General features: G+C 33.6%; 4 protein-coding genes and 3 pseudogenes across 5 annotated transcripts; all 7 read left to right on the top strand.

The window, feature by feature from the left end:
* LOC149062623 (uncharacterized) overlaps positions 1-21,261 on the top strand; it is a 512,259-nt pseudogene that overhangs the window by 7,483 nt on the left and 483,515 nt on the right.
* On the top strand, positions 2,040-2,487 carry LOC149062655 (uncharacterized). The gene has a single exon (XM_089216817.1). The coding sequence runs from the start codon at positions 2,062-2,064 to the stop codon at positions 2,485-2,487; it is 426 nt and encodes a 141-aa protein (XP_089072943.1). The 5' UTR covers positions 2,040-2,061.
* On the top strand, positions 2,350-4,541 carry LOC149062654 (uncharacterized; annotated as a pseudogene). Its single transcript, XR_016189605.1, has 4 exons — positions 2,350-2,483; positions 2,546-3,683; positions 3,753-3,863; positions 4,285-4,541. The product of XR_016189605.1 is annotated as an uncharacterized LOC149062654 (transcript).
* Positions 16,016-16,439, top strand: LOC149062653 (uncharacterized; annotated as a pseudogene).
* On the top strand, positions 16,578-17,914 carry LOC149062652 (uncharacterized). Its single transcript, XM_089216815.1, has 3 exons — positions 16,578-16,723; positions 16,786-17,281; positions 17,344-17,914. The coding sequence occupies exons 1-3, from the start codon at positions 16,657-16,659 to the stop codon at positions 17,456-17,458; spliced, it is 678 nt and encodes a 225-aa protein (XP_089072941.1). The 5' UTR covers positions 16,578-16,656; the 3' UTR covers positions 17,459-17,914.
* Positions 17,964-18,657, top strand: LOC149062651 (uncharacterized). Its single transcript, XM_089216816.1, has 2 exons — positions 17,964-18,481; positions 18,551-18,657. Exon 1 carries the CDS (start codon positions 17,992-17,994, stop codon positions 18,442-18,444), a length of 453 nt encoding a protein of 150 aa, XP_089072942.1. The 5' UTR covers positions 17,964-17,991; the 3' UTR covers positions 18,445-18,481; positions 18,551-18,657.
* LOC149062650 (uncharacterized) lies at positions 19,163-19,885 on the top strand. The gene is made up of 3 exons (XM_089216818.1): positions 19,163-19,379; positions 19,439-19,571; positions 19,630-19,885. The coding sequence occupies exons 1-3, from the start codon at positions 19,293-19,295 to the stop codon at positions 19,827-19,829; spliced, it is 420 nt and encodes a 139-aa protein (XP_089072944.1). The 5' UTR covers positions 19,163-19,292; the 3' UTR covers positions 19,830-19,885.

Here is a 21,261-nt window from a genome sequence, read left to right as displayed (position 1 = left end):
GTAAGTATAAAAATTAAATTAGTGTTATCAATTTTTATTTAATTTTATTATTTTTCAACAGTCAACACAAAATTCAATATATTCAAAAGGACTGGTGGAAACATGCCTCGACACGGGCCCTTGGGACGTTTTCGGAACAAAGTCCGCATTACGCAGAGGCAATGAGGTTAGCAGGGGGCATATTGGACGACGTGTCGAAACAACCAAATCGCGAAACGGAGTCGACAGCGAACAGCAGCTTCCAATGAATATTGAAGATTTATTAAAATATTATCCAACATGTCCACCCGATGCTTTTGTAAATATCGATGAATTTGTTTATAACCCCGTGCTAAATAAACTCGAAGAAAATGATAGGCGTGTCCGTGTAGCGTTAAGAAATTGGTGTCTAATTTTACGTGGTTGGAACATATTTGATTTTAATACATATTATCATAGTAGTGGCGTAAAACCGTATTTTAATGGTTACGCGAGAACAATCAATATATTTTGCGTTTTCGTTATAACGTGGATATATATTGTAATGAATGCTATCTTCAAATGTTCGCTTTAATATTAATCCAACTTGAGTTGCTACGTCGCCTAAGAAGTTGACATGCGCCCATACGTTCTCACTTTTAATAATAGCCTTTAAATCAGATTTACGTACATCATTTATATCTATATCTTTTTGCGTAGACAAATTATTATATTCCACGTCGTGTTCAAGTGTAATCCAGTCTTGATTTGTCGTAGGGTAAATTAATTGCATTAAATTTGTTATTGGTATCAACTACACGATTACCAGGACCAGTGAAATCACTACCGAACCAAGTAATACCGCCGTTAGGAAACATACTGACATAATACAGAACTTATACAACCTATTATAGTAGTGTGTAGTAATAATGATTATATCTATATACATGTGTCGATAAAAAATCGAGCTTGGTGCTTGCCCGAAATATAAATGTACATTTATATTTCCGACTACTACTACTACTACGACGACAGGCGCGGGACCACCCCAACACCATGGGGCATTATGTATTATTTTAAATTGTTTAATTCTTTATCTGCATCGTCACATTTTTCTTTGGGGATCCTCACTGATTGCTTACCCCGCACCCAAAATTTTAATAAGCGTTTCATAGTTCCAAGACAAACAGCATGCATTTAGTCAATAGGTACTGCTTTTATCATATCATTTGGCAAACGTTCTAAAGGGGAATATAATGACTTCCCAATAATGACATTCTATGATCTCTATGCTCACCCTCTATTGTGCACGTATTACATCCTACACGGGAATTATGGCATTTTACGTTAAGTAAAAATGCTTTGGCGGGAGAATCAATTATAAATGTTCCTTTTTTATCTAAATTGGATTTTGCTATTGGTTTATATTTTAGTACACTTACAAAACCAGTCTATAGATGACTTTTTAAATTTTTTTATCAATGAAGCAATAGAATTGGTAAAAGATGGAATTAATGTTGATAATAGGATACTACGTATATGTATTAAACAATTTATATGTGTATTCGGTATGTTACTTTATTTATTATATATAAACATTTTTACTGATATGTTTAATTTTTACAGGGAAAACTATGCAGTCTAAACGTAAAGAGATGAAGATGGAGTTGGTGTCATGTGAAAGGAGGCTGCAGAAATTAATTAATAAGAGTACATTTAAACACTGTACTAATTACAATGAGGACCTGAACGCTGTCGCCCTGGGGAACAAAATTATTAAATTTGACAAACCTATATATATATATATTGCTAAATATACTTTTTACTACCTACTTTTATCATACATTTACTAACACATTTATTTTTTACAGGATTTGCAGTGCTGGACATATCCAAGACGAAAATGTACGAGTACCATTACGACGTTATGAAGAAACACTATAGAGAATTAAACTTATGTACACAAGTAAATATAATTAAAATAATCACATGTATATAATATATTAATTTAACATTTTTTTTTTTTTAGATTCATTGGTATATCATATTCAGACGGATGATTTTTATGTAGACTTGGCGGCTAACAGCAACTTGTTGGATAGGATGGACACTGCTAACCTGCCCAGTGACCATCCGTGTGATGTGGCAGATAGGAAGAAGAGTCCGGGATTCTTTTCTGATGAAGTCGATGGCAATTTGGTGACAGAATTTTGTGCTTTGAGGGCAAAATCGTATGCGTTTAACGTGTATGGCGGACCGGAGGACAGAGTTGGAGTGGAAAAAATCGAAGCAAAGGGGATACGACAACATGTGGTTAAAAACCACATGACATTGGAGGACCACAAGAAGTGTTTGTTTGGAGAAGTTGGACTGGAGTTATATAGAGATAATGTGTCAATACGGTCATTCAACCACCAACTAATGACAATAAAAACTAAAAAGTTAACATATAATAGCTATGATGACAAACGAGTGGTGCTGGATGACAAAATACATACATTAGCACATGGACATTATAGTATAGAGTAAGTTATTACAAATATATATATATATTTAAATTATTTTACTAATATTTTTAATTTTACAGGGGAGATGAACTTGAATGGTCGGAGCTTGAAGATGAGGTAGATGATGGAGGACAGAAATGGAACGATGAGGAAAAAGAATTGATGAGAGAGCTTCTTTGTCATATATCTAAATAATTTTATAAATAAATTGTAAATACTTTGTATATATTTTATTAACGGAACTGTTGGCGGAGTACGAGATACCGACGGGGCCAGTAATCTATAGAGGTAATGAAAACAAGACGGACGTGGCGAGACATTTTGTGGAGACGATAGTTGAGGTGGCCAGGAAAATCGAAGGTCTGATGAAGACAAATATACCTAGAATCATGACTGAGGGCGAAGAAAAAACACACCAAGAGTGTAAGGAGTGTAATTTATGCAAATGCAGTTTAACCGGGGGCGATAAGGTTAGGGATCATGACCATCTGACGGACAAATTTAGGCAGACCTTGTGTTCGAGGTGTAACTTGGAGTTACAACAGCCTAAATTTGTACCCGTATTTTTTCATAATCTCTCAAACTACGACTCGCACCTCATAGTCACTGAACTTGGTTATGATACTAAGACTATCAACGTTATTCCGAACAGTGAAGAGAAATTTATATCTTTCTCGAAATATATAAGTAGTACCTTCACTATTCGGTTTATCGACACGTTCAGGTTTATGGCGTCGAGTTTGTCGTCCCTGGCTGAAAATTTGGTTACACCTGAACTTGAGAACTTCCGTGAGACAGCTAAACATTTTGTCACCGAAGATATGCCGCTCGTGACTCGTAAGGGTATATACCCGTACGGGTACACGGATAGTTGGGAGCGGTTGGAAGAGACGAGATTGCCGCGCAAGAGGGATTTTTATAGTACATTGACGGAGACTGTGATAAATGAGGAAGATTACGAACACGCGAAGGCGGTCTGGGACCAATTCGACTGTGGTGAGACGCTCGGAGATTATTTGGATTTATACTTAAAAATTGATGTGTTACTGCTGGCGGACGTTTTTGAGAACTTCCGCGACGTGTGTATGAGGGCGTACCACCTGGACGCCGCACATTATTTTACCGCCCCTGGACTTAGTTTCGATGCGATGCTGAAGTTCACGGGGCAAAAGCTACAGTAGCTGCACGAGTACGACATGTTATTGATGTTTGAGAATGGTCAGTATATTATTTTTATTTTAAAAAATGTACATACGAGTATGATAATAATCTTATTAATTTTTATAGGTATACGTGGTGGACTAGTACAAGCGAGCAAACGGTATGGAAAGGCGAATAATGACAAGACCCCGGGATATGACGAAACGAAGGAGAAATCGTGGATAGTATATCAGGACTGTGAGTATATACAGGGTGATTCTTTTATCAAACAAGACTCATTATTTCAAAAACTATTGAATTTTTTCAAAATTTTGGAACCATCTTGTTCTAGAACTAAATATTTTTTAAATATTCTCACCCTTATATTTATCAGGTTAACCATTATCAACTTTTGATTTTCAAATGACAACCTATACTTAAAACTTGATAAACTAAAAAGGCTATTTTTTCAATGAATTTTCACGTTTAAATTTTCATTTTTCGTCAATTCGTTTACAAGATATAGCCTCCCAAAGTTGGGTGGTGTTTGTGTGTTATAGGTGTATGTTAGGTGGGATTTACAAACAAACACCATATAAGTGTTGTTTGATAAAAGAATCACCCTGTATATATATATATTATTTTTCAAAACTAATTAATATTTTTTTTTTTTTTATAGGTAACAACTTGTACGGGTGGGCAATGTCCCAGTACATGCCGTACAGTTGAACCCACGTTGAACGGACTTAATGATTTGTATGAGACCTCCCCCATAGGGCGAGTGTATGAGGTGGATGTGACATATCCGAAAGAGCTGCATGACCTACATAACGATCTCCCCTTCCTACCTCGTGTAGCGTCCCAGCATACATGAGGACAAACGACTGGTGTTGAGGTAGATGGATTGGGTGTAAAAAGTATAACAACTTAATTTGTAATTAGATATTTATTAGATATTTATTTGATTACTATGTAAATAAAACACTTTTACTGCACAAAATGATTTGGTTGCAAAATATTCTAAGTCCGAATAATTAAATTGGACTGGTGTCTGGCGTGAAGGTGCTTGTTCTGACTCTGGTGGCTCACGTCTGAATTGGGTCTAGTCGGGGCTCTCCTATATAGTCCAGATAGTCCTACTCTCTGCATTTCCTCTCCTATCGATAAGATACGTATGTGTCCATGGCCGAGTCGTGCAAAAGCGTACGCGTGTATTATTTTAATATCGCAGCTTCCCACGCCCATGCGACCGGTCGGTCCACATCCTGGTTATTCGCGGTACGTAATCTCAATAACCCGACGACATTCATCATATCTCTAGTTATGCCTGTCAATACTACGATTTCATATTTAATATTTCGTATATCTAATTACTATAGTAATATTTTGGAAAGGCTAGAAGTTTGGCGTTCGATATAACTATTGATGTCCTACACAATAGAATTGGTTGGCGAAATCATACGCCCCAGGGTCACTTATACATATCTACGTGTATATGCGTGTTTAGATGTCTCAGCGGGACGTCAGTACATAGCACCTCCCCCCTAAAAAAAAGGTTTCTCTCCTCAAGACAGAAATCTTTAAATAGTATCTGTAACAGTTACTTTACATTTTTACATTTACAAGCTTTAGCTTGTGTACAAATTCAAATGTTATATGTTTTACAAGTTCTTACAATTTCATAGTTTTACATGCACTGATTATAATGTATGAATATAGCTATATGCTTATCGCATTTACAATAATTAGATTACAATAATAATAATGTTTTATATAATATGATATAGTTTTGGTTAATAGTTATCTTAATAATATATTTTTTTTTTGTTTGTACTTATATAATAATAAAGATTGTGTTAGTAGTACATGTATATTCCATTAATTGTTTATTTATTTGATTAACATAATTGTCCTATAGGCATCGTGCAAGTTGTAATGCAGCGCGCCCCGTGGACTATTCTATAAGTTTTGGAGGGTAATACTATTATTTATCATTGCAATCACTATGGCTCAATGGTTGTAGTAGCGTACTAGCGTAGTAAAATACGAAATATGAATCGTAGTTACTAATTTATAATATATTACAAAAAATACCTACAGAGTTATTAGAGTGTATTGATAAGATCATATTTTTATGTTGTGTTATGACAAATCTGCAACCACCTACAATTAAGGCACCACTTTAATCCTTTATATTTTGTAAACACTTTTACTTAAGTGATATGTTCTTGTTATAATAATTTTATTTTTATTTTATATATATAAGATATTATGTTTAAATAAATACTACTATGTGTAAACACCATGTTATATATTTAATAGATCATAATAATCTAAGTGATTAATTAACATAGGTACTTTATAAAAATAATGTAATAATATAAATAGAAACATTAAAATCATACCTTGTTGAATGACATTTTGAAAAACAATAACAACTTTCTTTAGTTTCTTACGATACTGTAGGTAACAACTAACAATTACAATAAAATAATATTTTTTTAAAACTAAGAAATAATAATCATAAGGTAATGTAAAATAAAATAATAATAACTCTTAATTAATGCATAGAATAAAGTTATAAACCAAAATTCAAAATACATTTTTTTAAATAGAATTTGAAATAAAAATCTCCTAATTTCTGTATAGTATTTTTTAAAAAAATATCATCCCCGTTAACTACTATCAATAATGAATTAAAATTTTCAGAATAAATAAAGAAATCACAAAAGTTAAGACCACAGCAATACATTAATATTTGACATTGAGTAAAATAAATGTGGCTCTTTTTTAATTCAATAATATTATTACTGCCTCTAATTAAATAACTTAAATTTAAGTTTCCTGTTTCATCAACAATTGGTTTATTTTGACATGATATTGGGCATTTTATTTCTAATACTTTAAATGCTTTTTTATTAGACAGTATAATTCCGTCAGGACTTGCACATAGCCAAGGAGTTAAAATATGAATAACCAAACCACTGCCAATTACTTCATATTTGTATAAATGTATATACTTTTGTAAAGCTATTTTTTCATTTTTAGTACCATATTTAACATTTGTAAGACCCCTTCCGTACATAGGTTTTTGTATTATTAAATCATCTACCAATTTTTCAAAATTTTTTAATCTTATTTTAATCAAATGTGCTTTACTAGCTGTTAATCTTAATGATCTTTCAATAAACCATATTGTAGAATTTGATTGTTGAATTGTAGATTGAAAAATATAAGAAAATTGAATGTTAGTAATGTTAATATTATTTTCATAAAAAGTTATTTGTAATTGGTTTTCAAAAATAAAATTGAATGTTAAATTTTCTTTTTTCTGATTATCTAAAATACTATTAACTAGGAAAGCACATTTTTCAAATTCTAATGATTTAAATACATTTTCTAAAAGTTCATTAACAACAGTTATAACTGTTCTTTCACATTCAGTTTTTTTTTCTTCATTATACATCACACTAAATAAAGAAGGTACTTGAAAGTCAGGAATATTATTTGTCACAATAAAAGTGGCAGAAGGATTTTTTGGAGGAAATAATTCTTCAATTCTTTTTCCTTTGCAATACAAATCTTTTCCAGCTTTTGATATTTTGGGTGCACTCCACTCACAATGTTGACTTGTTTTTGAATGACCATCTTCAATATTAATATAGTGTGTCAATGCAAAAATATGTTTACACTTTTCTCCTAGACCAGCAGGGCATTGACAAGATGCACTTACAACATTTCTGTTAGTAGCATTTACCTATTATGAGTATAGTTTTAAAATATAATATGTTGTCATTGTATTGCAATATTGCTATAATATTATTTATAAGTATTATAATAGTTAACTTACCTCTAATTTAACCAGATATGGATCTAGTGTAACAGACGTTTGTCTTATAACATAGCTACTAATTAAGCAAATGTATTTTGAAGCGATTTCTTTAACATTGAAAACGTGATTACTTTCAACCAATTTTTTCACTTTGAATTTGACGTTTTCCGAAAATTCACCAATATTAATATTTTTAAATCCCGAATAAATTATTATATCACCGGTCATAATTAAAAGTTATTATTTTTCGATATTTTGTTAAAAATAATTGCATCCAAATACAAAAAATAGTAATAAAAATAGCATTGTAGGCACTTAACAACAACAAATAATAGCCCTCCAAAACTTATATTTTTGTCCACTATGCGCGCTAGTGTCGATTGACTATTATCTGCACGACGCCTATAATACTAATAATAATATTTTCCCATAACCATAGTTTACATTATTTTTTTTTTCCTTTATAACAATATTAATAAAGTTCCTCTTACTAACTTATCCCTTTAATTTAATTCCCTTAACCATACATTCTATTTGTTTTAAGTGTATATATATATTCTAGTTTATAGGTACTATCCGGTGTTTCCGGTGTTCTTTATCTATTCTAACCTATGGACACATCCGTTACGACTCTTTTGCATAGGTCTCAAGTCGTAGCGGTCCATCCATAGTTTTCTATTATCTACCTATAGTTATCTAAAATGTTTAATTAGATTATCATACCCCATTTTTCTTATCACGTGGTCAAATATACATTTTGTAAATTGTACATCAGTCCAAGGATCATGGGCATGTGTTATATTATGTGTCTTTTTACAAACTACATCATGCGTTTCTTGGAGGTTCAGTAATCTCCCTATTTTATCGAACTTTCCGATATCGGTTTCGAATATTATCTCTTTATTTGCTAGTTTTTCTAACCTTATACTGAAATTTTGGTCGAACCTCGTGTCGTAACAAGTAATGTTAAGAACCGGAACCTGGTCTATTTTTAATTTATGTAATACTCTTACATCCGAATGTCCGTTCCATAGTACGATTATATTAATTTTATCCCCATGTGCTAAATATTCCTCTATATATTCCTTATCTAAATTATTTAATTCGGTGTTTAAACTTCACTCTAACTGTCCTAAACAAGTATCTCTCAACACTTCCTTACATCTAAAAATACGTTTAATTTCTCTTCTTACTATTTTGGGTTTATACCTATTTATTTATGCAAATATCTTCTTTTTATTATTATTCCATTTCTTCACTTATTTAATACTTATATCTATACCTAATTTCACTAATTGCGTACTACTCTATTATTACTTATGTCTACCATTTTTCCCTTTATACAATATTTAACTATCTATTTTTTTTTTATATTTACTTTATACCATGGTCTCATAGTATTTCTTTACATCGTTCTTATGCACGGTGAACTGCTGTCTACCTCGCGCTATTACCACGTTTTCACTATCTAGTACTTCTAGAATTTCATATGGTCCTTTCCATAACGCGCTTAATTTATTCTTTTGGGTTTTATCTTTAAGTAATATTAGATCTTTTATCCTTAAGTCCTCACTGTGAACCTTTTTATCATAATGATTTTTAGATTTTATCTTCTTTTGTATTAACCTTTCTCTCGCGATTTTATGCGACTCTTGCATTTTCTGTTTTAGATCGAATACATAATCGTCATAATTATACCTAGGTTCTGGATTACATTTTAATTTTACTGGTATATCTACATCTCTTCCATATAACAACGCATACGGTTGGTAATTAGTTGCGGTGTGTTCTGTCGAGTTATATACGAATAGTGCGTAAGGCAGTAACTGATCCCAATTATTTAAATCTTTATCTACGTAATGTCTTAGATATTCGGCTAAAGTTCTATGTGACCTTTCTAAACTACCGTTGGTTTGTGGATGATAAGGACTTGTATTTATTTTTTTAATCTTTAGTAATTTACATACTTCGGAAAAGATTTTGCTAAGAAAATCAGTGCCCTGATCTGTTAAAATCGTTTGAGGTATTCCATGCACGCATACGAACTTAGTAACAAATTCTTTCGCTACCGTATTCGCCGTGTGGTCATGTAACGGGACTCCCAACGAATATTTTGTCAAATCGTCTTGAAAAGTAAGTATGTACTTGAAACCTGACTCAGTTTCTATTAATGGTCCTACAATGTCCATAAATAATTTTTCGAATGGTTTAGAACTTGTCGTAGTGATTACCATGGGACTTCTATGATGTTTGTTAGTAGTTTTATTCGCCTGACATGAAGCACAACCTTTTATGTAATCTTTTACTTCCTGCTTTAAATTTGGCCAGTTAAATTGCCGTTTAATTTTTTTATATGTTCTATGTATTCCTGCGTGACCTCCTAGTAAAGAATCGCGAAATTGTTTAAAAATAACTAATTTTTCTTCCTTACTGTATTCTAATTTAGTACAGATTATTATCTCGATGTTTGTGTTACGAAATACATGTCGTATCATAGATCGAATTTTTGCCCAATCTAAACCGTCTTTCCGCCCTAACTGGTTCATAGCTAACTTAGTTAATGAATGTTTTTCGCAGAAATATTTTAAATTCAATAATGCGAGATGCATATTTTCATACGTCGCTAATTGCTTTTGTTTACTTTTTGTTATCAAAAATATTATATATCTATCGTCCGTTTTAAATTTTACAACGCCCCCGATATCCTTATTCGATTTTAGCGTTTTATCCTTTCCGAATCTTTGTTTTAGTTCGTAATTTATTCCTGACCTAAAATTATAATACTTTTCTATTTCTGACACTATATTGTATTCATTTGGTGACTCTATTAGTTCACCGTGTACCTCTTTCACGTTTCTATTGGTTATTATCATAGTTTCCGATTTTTCAAGAAAGTTTGCGTAACTTTCATCTTTTATTTCTTTAATATTATACATCCGACTTAACGCGTCTACATTCGCGTTTTGTACACCTGGTTTATACCTAATTTCATATGTATATTGTTCCAATTCGATTCTCCACCGTGCTAATTTGGATAAAGGATCTTTTAAGTTAAACAACTAAGATAATGGTCGATGATCTGTAAGAATCGTGAACTTTCTACCGTAGAGATATGGTCTGAAATGTTTAACCCCAAATATAATTGCCAAACATTCTTATTCCGTTGTTGAATAATTCGCTTCCGACTGACTCAACGTCCTAGACGCGTATGATATAGGTAGATCGCTCCCTATCTTTCCCTGTGATAATATTGCTCCTAGCGCTTTCCCACTTGCGTCGGTCGTAAGTATAAATTCTTTCGTAAAATCTGGGTATTGCAAAATTGGTTCTGAACAAAGTAATGTTTTTAATTTATCAAACGCTTGTTGACAATCATCGTCCCAATCGAACTTTACATCTTTCTTTAACAACCTAGTCATCGGTCTAGCTATCGAACTATAATTTTCTATAAACTTCCGGTAATATCCACTAAGTCCTAGAAAACTTTTTATTTGTTTTACATTCTTTGGTATTGGAAAATCTAGAACTGCAGTAACTTTTTTTGGGTCTGGTTTAATTCCATGTTCCGAGATTATATGTCCTAGGAACAGGCATTCTCGTTTTAGAAATTCACATTTGTCTGGTTCTATTTTTAGATTATGTATACGTAATCTTTCGAATACGCTAATTAATTACTGTTATGGTCACTTAAGTTTTTCGCGTATATTATTATGTCATCTAAATAAACTAAACACTTTACTCCAATTAGTCCCGATAAAACGTTTGCCATCATACGTGCGAACGTACTGGGTGCTGACGCCAATCCCATCACTAATCGCTTAAAATCGTAATGACCTTGACCTGTTGAAAAGGCCGTAAGCTCTCTAGAATCTTTTGCTAAAGGTACCTGATGGTATCCCGCTCGAAGGTCGAGTAGAGTGAAAAGCTGACATTGACCTAGTTGGTCTAGAATCTCTGTGATATTCGGTAAAGGGTGAAATTCGTTTAAGGTAACATTATTTAATGCCCTGAAATCTATAACTACTCGAAACTTTTCCTTCCCTGACGCGTCTGCCTTCTTTTTCACTAATAAGAGTGGTGCGTTAAACGGACTCATACTCCGTTCTATGATATCGTTTTCTTCCATTTTCGCAAGTTCTGCCTCAATTATAGGTAACTGCGCATGCGGTAGCCTATATGGTTTTCGATGAACTGGGGCTTGGTCAACAGGTAATTTGATTACGTGTTCTGCCAGTGTTGTCATAGTTAAATAATCGTTCTCTAAATAGAATATGTCGGCATATTGCTCACAAATTTTTACTATCGTTTCGCGTTCTTCTGTATTTAAATGGTCACTCCTAATAAGACTTTTTATTTTATCTACGCGTGCATTATCATGAACTATATTTTTTATTTCGTGATTATCTGTATCCACGTCGTATTCATATGATATTTTATTAATCTGCGCTACTTTCACTTCCTGTGCTACTTCTGATATGTTTAATACACTAACTGTAATCTTGCCATTTTTAACCGTATTATATATATTTGCGCAATACACATCCTCTGATAATTGTTGTTTATTTATTAAAATATTTTTATTTTCCATATCGGGATCTGCAATCGGTATGCAAACCACCGTTTCCGTTCGCGGTTCTAATGTGAAACATATTTTATTTTCGTTAAAGTCATTTTTATCTTTTATTGTTAATGTACTATTTGCGATATCGATTACAGCGTTATTTTCTATCAGAAATTTCTATCCTAGTATTCCGTCCTTATCGACCGGAAACTGTTTATCTACTACAAAAAAGTCGGTTTTAAATTCGTTTTTATCTATTATTAATGTAATTATTGTACGTCCAATTGTAGGAACTATTTTTTCGTTTATGCCTTTTAGATAAATTTTTTCATTTTCATTTATTATCATTTATCGTGTTACCAGCTAACTTATTTATTTTTATTAAATTTAAATCGCTACCCGTGTCTAATAGTAATTGAACATTTTCTGTATTAAAACTAGGTGATTGTAACATTATATGATTTTGAATTATAGCTATTGAAATGCGTAAGCATCGCTCTGTGAGGGTTCTGAATCGATTATTTGATGTACCAATCTCACCCCAATCGAGGTTGGCATCCGAGCGTTTCCCGACGAATTTGCGTTATTCCAATCATTTCGCTGTTTTGTGTTTTGTTTAAATTTCGTGTCCTCTTTTATTGCAATATGTGCAACTCAGAGGTTCCACGTTATTATTACTATTGTTGCTTCTACGCGGATTGAAATTTGGAATTTGTTGTCTATTCATATTAATGTTTTGTCTCAGATTTTGACCTGCCTGCCTACAATCTCGTGCGAAATGATTTGTGCCGCCACAGATATAACATCCTGCGTTATTTGGCGATATCCTGATTTGATTATTATTACGCTGATTAAAATTGCTCTGGTTTTGTCTTCCGTTATTATATCCGTTCCGATTAAAATTTTTATCGAATGTATTATTATATACGTTATTATTAGTTCGCCTATTATAATCGTTATACCCGTTGTTATAATTATTGTATCTATTATTTCCGCGATTAAAATTTTGTTTGTTACTATTATTGTCATTTCCTTGTTTCCTAAAGTTATTTTCAAGTACATTTCCCCCGTTTAAATCTTGTCTTTCCAAGTTTTTCCGTAATTTTTCTACATCTAAATTAGCGTTATATTCGGTTTCTTCGTCTTTCGCTACCTGCATAGCATCCTCTAAAGTTTTTGGATCCCTAGCTTTTAGTGCAAGATTTAAATGTTTTGGTAACCCGTTAACAAAAATTATTAATGCCTGATTTTTAAGTTGACTTTTATAGATTTTGGTTTCGGCTTCATTTAATTTCTCTGTTGCAATTGTACATAATTTATAATAGATTTCTTCGATTCGACTCGCGTACTCCGCGACGCATTCGTTTTCTTTCATACGCGCAAAGTGTAACCCTAAAGTCAGTGTCATCTCAGATGACTTATGTTCAAAAGCTCCCTTTAAAATTGACTTTATACTATTCCATGTACTAGTCTCGCGGTATTTACATGCTTCTAAAGCATTTCCGGCTAACTTCGAATTTATTACTTTAACTAACAAGTCTAATTTATCCTTATCTACTGCTTTTACAACAATATCACACGTATTAATAAATTCCGCGACATTATTCGCGCCCGTACATATCGGTATAAGGGACGTAGCTTTATCGAATTCCATTTCTAGTGTAGCGTTACTAACTTTTCTGGTTCGTTTTTCTGCGACTAATTCCGTGTGTACTACCCCCGGGTCAGATCGAGTTCCTCCTCTTCTAGGTAAACTACTCGGTGTTTCAATTAAATCTACCCAAGCTATTCCCTTAGCTGTTCTTAAATACCTATCTTGGTCAGAATATTGTGGACTTGGATATTCAATTGTTTTATTCAAATCGATTAACTCCTCGATTTTTACTATATTTGTTTCGGCAGCTACTACGCTAGCACCGCTTGCCTCTCCTACCTGTACGCCTATGTCCGCAGTACTATCGCTATTTATTTCCGTTAAATTCCCTGTCGGATTCTCTGACGTATCTCCCAAATTTTTATTCATCAATTTATATTTTATTCATTTAGTAAAATTATTTAAATAAAATTATTTATTTAATTTATGTGCCTAAAATTTAAATACCTAAATTGTATTCTAATTTCGCTAACTATTCTATCACTATTTATTTAATAACCACTATTGATTATTAATTTTATAATTGTTCAAAATATTTATTTTGAAATTCTTAAATTAATTACCTACTAATAGTAACTATAATATTTATTACCCAATACTCCAATATTCACTACGATTTATTTCTCACTAGTTTATTTAATATAATGCTTATTCTAGGGCCCCTAAGCTACTCTATTATATATCTTTTCTCAATTACACTTTATTCAATTTCACTCTTTGGTATTTCTCTTTTAATTCAACTTATATATGTATGTGCGCACATTTATTTCAAATATTTATTCACTTATTTATTTCTTCTTTTTAAAACTCAATTATCCATTTATATCAATATTTCTCAAAATCACAAAAATTATGGTTTAACTACCATTTAATAAACTCTCAATTATTTTTTTAACTCAATATCTCTTTATTTTAATTCAATCTATTATATGACATTGCATTATATGACATTACGCGCGTAATTCCAATTATATATATCCTCTTTATTATTTTCTCAATTATACTATATTCACTTTTATATCTCAAAATTATTCTCATTTATTTTCACTTATATTCATTTCATATTAATTTATACCACAAAATTATTCTCATATAACATTTATTTAAATTCACTTTATACTCATTTATTCTCTTTATAACACTTTTATCGGTACATATACCCTTTATATACTCAAAATTATCCTACACTTTTATACATTACCTACCATATTATTTCTTTAAGTAGATAACATATATATATTTCTCAAAATTTTCCTACACTTTTATACATTACTTACCATATTATTTCTTTAAGTAGATAATATATATATATACACCTTCACAATAAATTTTATACGATGGTCCTAACAGATCCAAAGGAGACGTGACAGAGCCTTATAATTAAAATTCCTACATAAATAAGTACCCCAAAACTTAAATTACAACTCACAATACTGTCACTGCTTGAGTTGCTTCCATTGTTGCTCTTGTTGTTGTCCTGACTGCTCTAGCTGCTTGCTACGTAGATTCTCTTTCTCCCGGAGTTGCTGGAAGGTGATCAGTCCTCCAAACGTGACTCTTGGGTGCGTTGCCTCCGTGAAGTTGAAAACAAAAAATTTTCAGCTTTCCGTTGATGGAAAATCCTACCGACTGCGCCAAATTTGTAGCGTCCCAGCATACAGGAGGACAAACGACTGGTGTTGAGGTAGATGGATTGGGTGTAATAAGTATAACAACTTAATTTGTAATTAATTTATTAGATATTTATTTGATTACTATGTAAATAAAACACTTTTACTGCACAAAATGATTTGGTTGCAAAATATTCTAAGTCCGAATAATTAAATTGGACTGGTGTCTGGCGTGAAGGTGCTTGTTCTGACTCTGGTGGCTCACGTCTGAATTGGGTCTAGTCGGGGCTCTCCTATATAGTCCAGATAGTCCTACTCTCTGCATTTCCTCTCCTATCGATAAGATACGTATGTGTCCATGGCCGAGTCGTGCAAAAGCGTACGCGTGTATTATTTTAATATCGCAGCTTCCCACGCCCATGCGACCGGTCGGTCCACATCCTGGTTATTCGCGGTACGTAATCTCAATAACCCGACGACATTCATCATATCTCTAGTTATGCCTGTCAATACTACGATTTCATATTTAATATTTCGTATATCTAATTACTATAGTAATATTTTGGAAAGGCTAGAAGTTTGGCGTTCGATATAACTATTGATGTCCTACACAATAGAATTGGTTGGCGAAATCATACGCCCCAGGGTCACTTATACATATCTACGTGTATATGTGTGTTTAGATGTCTCAGCGGGACGTCAGTACATAGCACTCGAAAAAGTGTGCCGCGATGATCAAAGGTACAGAAGTTGATGGCGACGTTTGAGAAGAAAGAAAATTACATAATCCATTATAGGAACTTGCAGCAAGCGATTAAGAACGGTTTAATAGTAGAAAAAGTAAATATTTATATTCTATCAATTTTACAAGATTTTAACAATTTTTTTAATTTTTACAGGTACATACACTCTATGTATCACTCATACAATTTAACCAGTCAGATTGGCTGGCTAAATACATAGATCTGAACACCGGGATGAGGAAGAGGGCAAAAAATGACTTTGAGAAAGACTTTTTTAAGCTTATGAACAACGCTGTATTCGGTATGTTATTTTATTTATTATATATAAACATTTTTACTGATATGTTTAATTTTTACAGGGAAAACTATGCAGTCTAAACGTAAAGAGATGAAGATGGAGTTGGTGTCATGTGAAAGGAGGCTGCAGAAATTAATTAATAAGAGTACATTTAAACACTGTACTAATTACATTGAGGACCTGAACGCTGTCGCCCTGGAGAACAAAATTATTAAATTTGACAAACCTATATATATATATATATATTATATATATATTGGTAAATATACTTTTTACTACCTACTTTTATCATACATTTACTAACACATTTATTTTTTACAGGATTTGCAGTGCTGGACATATCCAAGACGAAAATGTACGAGTACCATTACGACGTTATGAAGAAACACTATAGAGATAGAATTAAACTTATGTACACAGGTAAATATAATTAAAATAATCACATGTATATAATATATTAATTTAACATTTTTTTTTTTTAGATTCATTGGTATATCATATTCAGACGGATGATTTTTATGTAGACTTGGCGGCTAACAGCAACTTGTTGGATAGGATGGACACTGCTAACCTGCCCAGTGACCATCCGTGTGATGTGGCAGATAGGAAGAAGAGTCCGGGATTCTTTTCTGATGAAGTCGATGGCAATTTGGTGACAGAATTTTGTGCTTTGAGGGCAAAATCGTATGCGTTTAACGTGTATGGCGGACCGGAGGACAGAGTTGGAGTGGAAAAAATCGAAGCAAAGGGGATACGACAACATGTGGTTAAAAACCACATGACATTGGAGGACCACAAGAAGTGTTTGTTTGGAGAAGTTGGACTGGAGTTATATAGAGATAATGTGTCAATACGGTCATTCAACCACCAACTAATGACAATAAAAACTAAAAAGTTAACATATAATAGCTATGATGACAAACGAGTGGTGCTGGATGACAAAATACATACATTAGCACATGGACATTATAGTATAGAGTAAGTTATTACAAATATATATATATATTTAAATTATTTTACTAATATTTTTAATTTTACAGGGGAGATGAACTTGAATGGTCGGAGCTTGAAGATGAGGTAGATGATGGAGGACAGAAATGGAACGATGAGGAAAAAGAATTGATGAGAGAGCTTCTTTGTCATATATCTAAATAATTTTATAAATAAATTGTAAATACTTTGTATATATTTTATTAACGGAACTGTTGGCGGAGTACGAGATACCGACGGGGCCAGTAATCTATAGAGGTAATGAAAACAAGACGGACGTGGCGAGACATTTTGTGGAGACGATAGTTGAGGTGGCCAGGAAAATCGAAGGTCTGATGAAGACAAATATACCTAGAATCATGACTGAGGGCGAAGAAAAAACACACCAAGAGTGTAAGGAGTGTAATTTATGCAAATGCAGTTTAACCGGGGGCGATAAGGTTAGGGATCATGACCATCTGACGGACAAATTTAGGCAGACCTTGTGTTCGAGGTGTAACTTGGAGTTACAACAGCCTAAATTTGTACCCGTATTTTTTCATAATCTCTCAAACTACGACTCGCACCTCATAGTCACTGAACTTGGTTATGATACTAAGACTATCAACGTTATTCCGAACAGTGAAGAGAAATTTATATCTTTCTCGAAATATATAAGTAGTACCTTCACTATTCGGTTAATCGACACGTTCAGGTTTATGGCGTCGAGTTTGTCGTCCCTGGCTGAAAATTTGGTTACACCTGAACTTGAGAACTTCCGTGAGACAGCTAAACATTTTGTCGCCGAAGATATGCCGCTCGTGACTCGTAAGGGTATATACCCGTACGGGTACACGGATAGTTGGGAGCGGTTGGAAGAGACGAGATTGCCGCGCAAGAGGGATTTTTATTGTACATTGACGGAGACTGTGATAAATGAGGAAGATTACGAACACGCGAAGGCGGTCTGGGACCAATTCGACTGTGGTGAGACGCTCGGAGATTATTCGGATTTATACTTAAAAATTGATGTGTTACTGCTGGCGGACGTTTTTGAGAACTTCCGCGACGTGTGTATGAGGGCGTACCACCTGGACGCCGCACATTATTTTACCGCCCCTGGACTTAGTTTCGATGCGATGCTGAAGTTCACGGGGCAAAAGCTACAGTAGCTGCACGAGTACGACATGTTATTGATGTTTGAGAATGGTCAGTATATTATTTTTATTTTAAAAAATGTACATACGAGTATGATAATAAACTTATTAATTTTTATAGGTATACGTGGTGGACTAGTACAAGCGAGCAAACGGTATGGAAAGGCGAATAATGACAAGACCCCGGGATATGACGAAACGAAGGAGAAATCGTGGATAGTATATCAGGACTGTGAGTATATACAGGGTGATTCTTTTATCAAACAACACTCATTATTTCAAAAACTATTGAATTTTTTCAAAATTTTGGAACCATCTTGTTCTAGAACTAAATATTTTTTAAATATTCTCACCCTTATATTTATCAGGTTAACCATTATCAACTTTTGATTTTCAAATGACAACCTATACTTAAAATTTGATAAACTAAAAAGGCTATTTTTTCAATGAATTTTCACGTTTAAATTTTCATTTTTCGTCAATTCGTTTACAAGATATAGCCTCCCAAAGTTGGGTGGTGTTTGTGTGTTATAGGTGTATGTTAGGTGGGATTTACAAACAAACACCATATAAGTGTTGTTTGATAAAAGAATCACCCTGTATATATATATATATTATTTTTCAAAACTAATTAATATTTTTTTTTTTTATAGGTAACAATTTGTACGGGTGGGCAATGTCCCAGTACATGCCGTACAGTTGAACCCACGTTGAACGGACTTAATGATTTGTATGAGACCTCCCCCATAGGGCGAGTGTATGAGGTGGATGTGACATATCCGAAAGAGCTGCATGACCTACATAACGATCTCCCCTTCCTACCTCGAAATAGTGTGCCGCGATGATCAAAGGTACAGAAGTTGATGGCGACGTTTGAGAAGAAAGAAAATTACATAATCCATTATAGGAACTTGCAGCAAGCGATTAAGAACGGTTTAATAGTAGAAAAAGTAAATATTTATATTTTGTCAATTTTACAAGATTTTAACAATTTTTTTAATTTTTACAGGTACATAGAGTGATACAATTTAACCAGTCAGATTGGCTGGCTAAATACATAGATCTGAACACCGGGATGAGGAAGAGGGCAAAAAATGACTTTGAGAAAGACTTTTTTAAGCTTATGAACAACGCTGTATTCGGTATGTTACTTTATTTATTATATATAAACATTTTTACTGATATGTTTAATTTTTACAGGGAAAACTATGCAGTCTAAACGTAAAGAGATGAAGATGGAGTTGGTGTCATGTGAAAGGAGGCTGCAGAAATTAATTAATAAGAGTACATTTAAACACTGTACTAATTACAATGAGGACCTGAACGCTGTCGCCCTGGAGAACAAAATTATTAAATTTGACAAACCTATATATATTGGTTATACGACTCGCACCTCATAGTCACTGATATTGGTTATGATACTGGGAGCGGCTGGAGCACAGGAGACTACCGAGTAAGAGAGATTTTTATAGCACGTTGACGGAGACCGGAGTGACAGAGAGCGGTTTTTAACACGCGAAGGCGGTCTGGGGCCACTTCGGTTGTACGACGTTGGGTGAATATAGCGACTTTTACTTGAAAATTGATGTGTTGCTGCTGGCGGACGTTTTAGAAAACTTCCGCCACCTGTGTATGAGGGCGTACTACCTGGACGCCGCACATTTTTTCACCGCTCCTGGACTTATTTTCGATGCGATGCTAAAGTTCACGGGGCAAAAGCTACAGTTGCTGCACGAGTACGACATGTTATTGATGTTTGAGAATGGTTAGTATATTATTTTTAAAAACTTACATATGATAATAATCTTATTAATTTTTTTAGGTATACGCGGTGGCTTGGTACAAGCGAGCAAGAGATACGCGAAGGCAAATAACACGAAGACCCCGGGCTATGACGAGACTAAAGATATATCATGGATTATATATCAGGACTGTGAGTATATATATTATTTTTCAAAACTTATTATTTTTTAAAATTTGTATAGATAACAACTTGCATGGATGGGCTATGTCCCAATACATGCCGTACGGTGGGTTCAACTGGGTTGAACCTACATTAAACGGACTTAATGATTTAAATGAGACCTTGCCCATCGGACGAGTGTATTAGGTGGACGTAACGTACCCACGGCACCTTCTCTATGAGCATAACGACCTGCCTTTCCTACCACAAAATAGTATAACACGTGGACCAAAGAGAAGGGAAAAAATATAAAGATATTACATAGACATGAGGCGATGAGCTATGGACTTATTGTGAAGGCTGGCAATGACGTACCGGCAGAGCTGTTAGCGAGATATGACATACCAACAAAACCAATATTATACCGAGGAAGCGAGAATCGACAGAACGTGACGAGGCATGGTGTCGAAACGGTTACTGATATAGCATTAAAGATTGAAAAATTATTGAAGACGAATGTTCCGATAAACATGACCGTGGGTGACGTTCAGATCCATGAAGCAGCTACACAGTGCAATCTTTGTCAAATCAAGTTCCCATCAGCTGACCATTTCCATCTCTCAGGGAAATATCGCAAAGCTCTATGTAATTTGTTTTTTAAAACACCTGTTTTTGTACCGTGCTACTTTCATAACTTATCGAACTACGATGTGCACCTGATAGTCACAGAACTTGGCTATGAGTCATAGCCTATGACACCCAAGCTATAAGAGTAATACCCAACAGTGAAGAAAAATACATATCGTTCACTAAATATGTATCAAATAAATTTACAATCCGCTTCATAGACACGTTTAGATTCATGGCCTCAAGTCTATCTTCACTTGCTAAAAATTTAATCACGCCTAAACTTGAATTTTTTCGTGAGA

Source organism: Diuraphis noxia, unplaced genomic scaffold (assembly GCF_037042655.1).
Source record: "Diuraphis noxia isolate RWA-SAM2 unplaced genomic scaffold, SU_Dnox_SAM2 contig0001, whole genome shotgun sequence".
NCBI classification, from domain to species: Eukaryota; Metazoa; Arthropoda; class Insecta; order Hemiptera; family Aphididae; genus Diuraphis; species Diuraphis noxia.
The sequence above is the reverse complement of the archived record's forward strand: the minus strand, read 5'-3'. Positions and strand labels throughout refer to the sequence as shown.

Coding starts and splice junctions, on each gene's coding strand:
- LOC149062655 (XM_089216817.1), top strand. CDS start 2,062: ATGGACACTGCTAACCTGCCCAGTGACCATCCGTGTGATGTGGCAGAT.
- LOC149062652 (XM_089216815.1), top strand. CDS start 16,657: ATGTACGAGTACCATTACGACGTTATGAAGAAACACTATAGAGATAGA. Junction 16,724..16,785: donor AATTAAACTTATGTACACAG/GTAAATATAATT, acceptor TTTTTTTTTTAG/ATTCATTGGTATATCATATT. Junction 17,282..17,343: donor CATGGACATTATAGTATAGA/GTAAGTTATTAC, acceptor TTAATTTTACAG/GGGAGATGAACTTGAATGGT.
- LOC149062651 (XM_089216816.1), top strand. CDS start 17,992: ATGGCGTCGAGTTTGTCGTCCCTGGCTGAAAATTTGGTTACACCTGAA.
- LOC149062650 (XM_089216818.1), top strand. CDS start 19,293: ATGGCGACGTTTGAGAAGAAAGAAAATTACATAATCCATTATAGGAAC. Junction 19,380..19,438: donor ACGGTTTAATAGTAGAAAAA/GTAAATATTTAT, acceptor TAATTTTTACAG/GTACATAGAGTGATACAATT. Junction 19,572..19,629: donor TATGAACAACGCTGTATTCG/GTATGTTACTTT, acceptor TAATTTTTACAG/GGAAAACTATGCAGTCTAAA.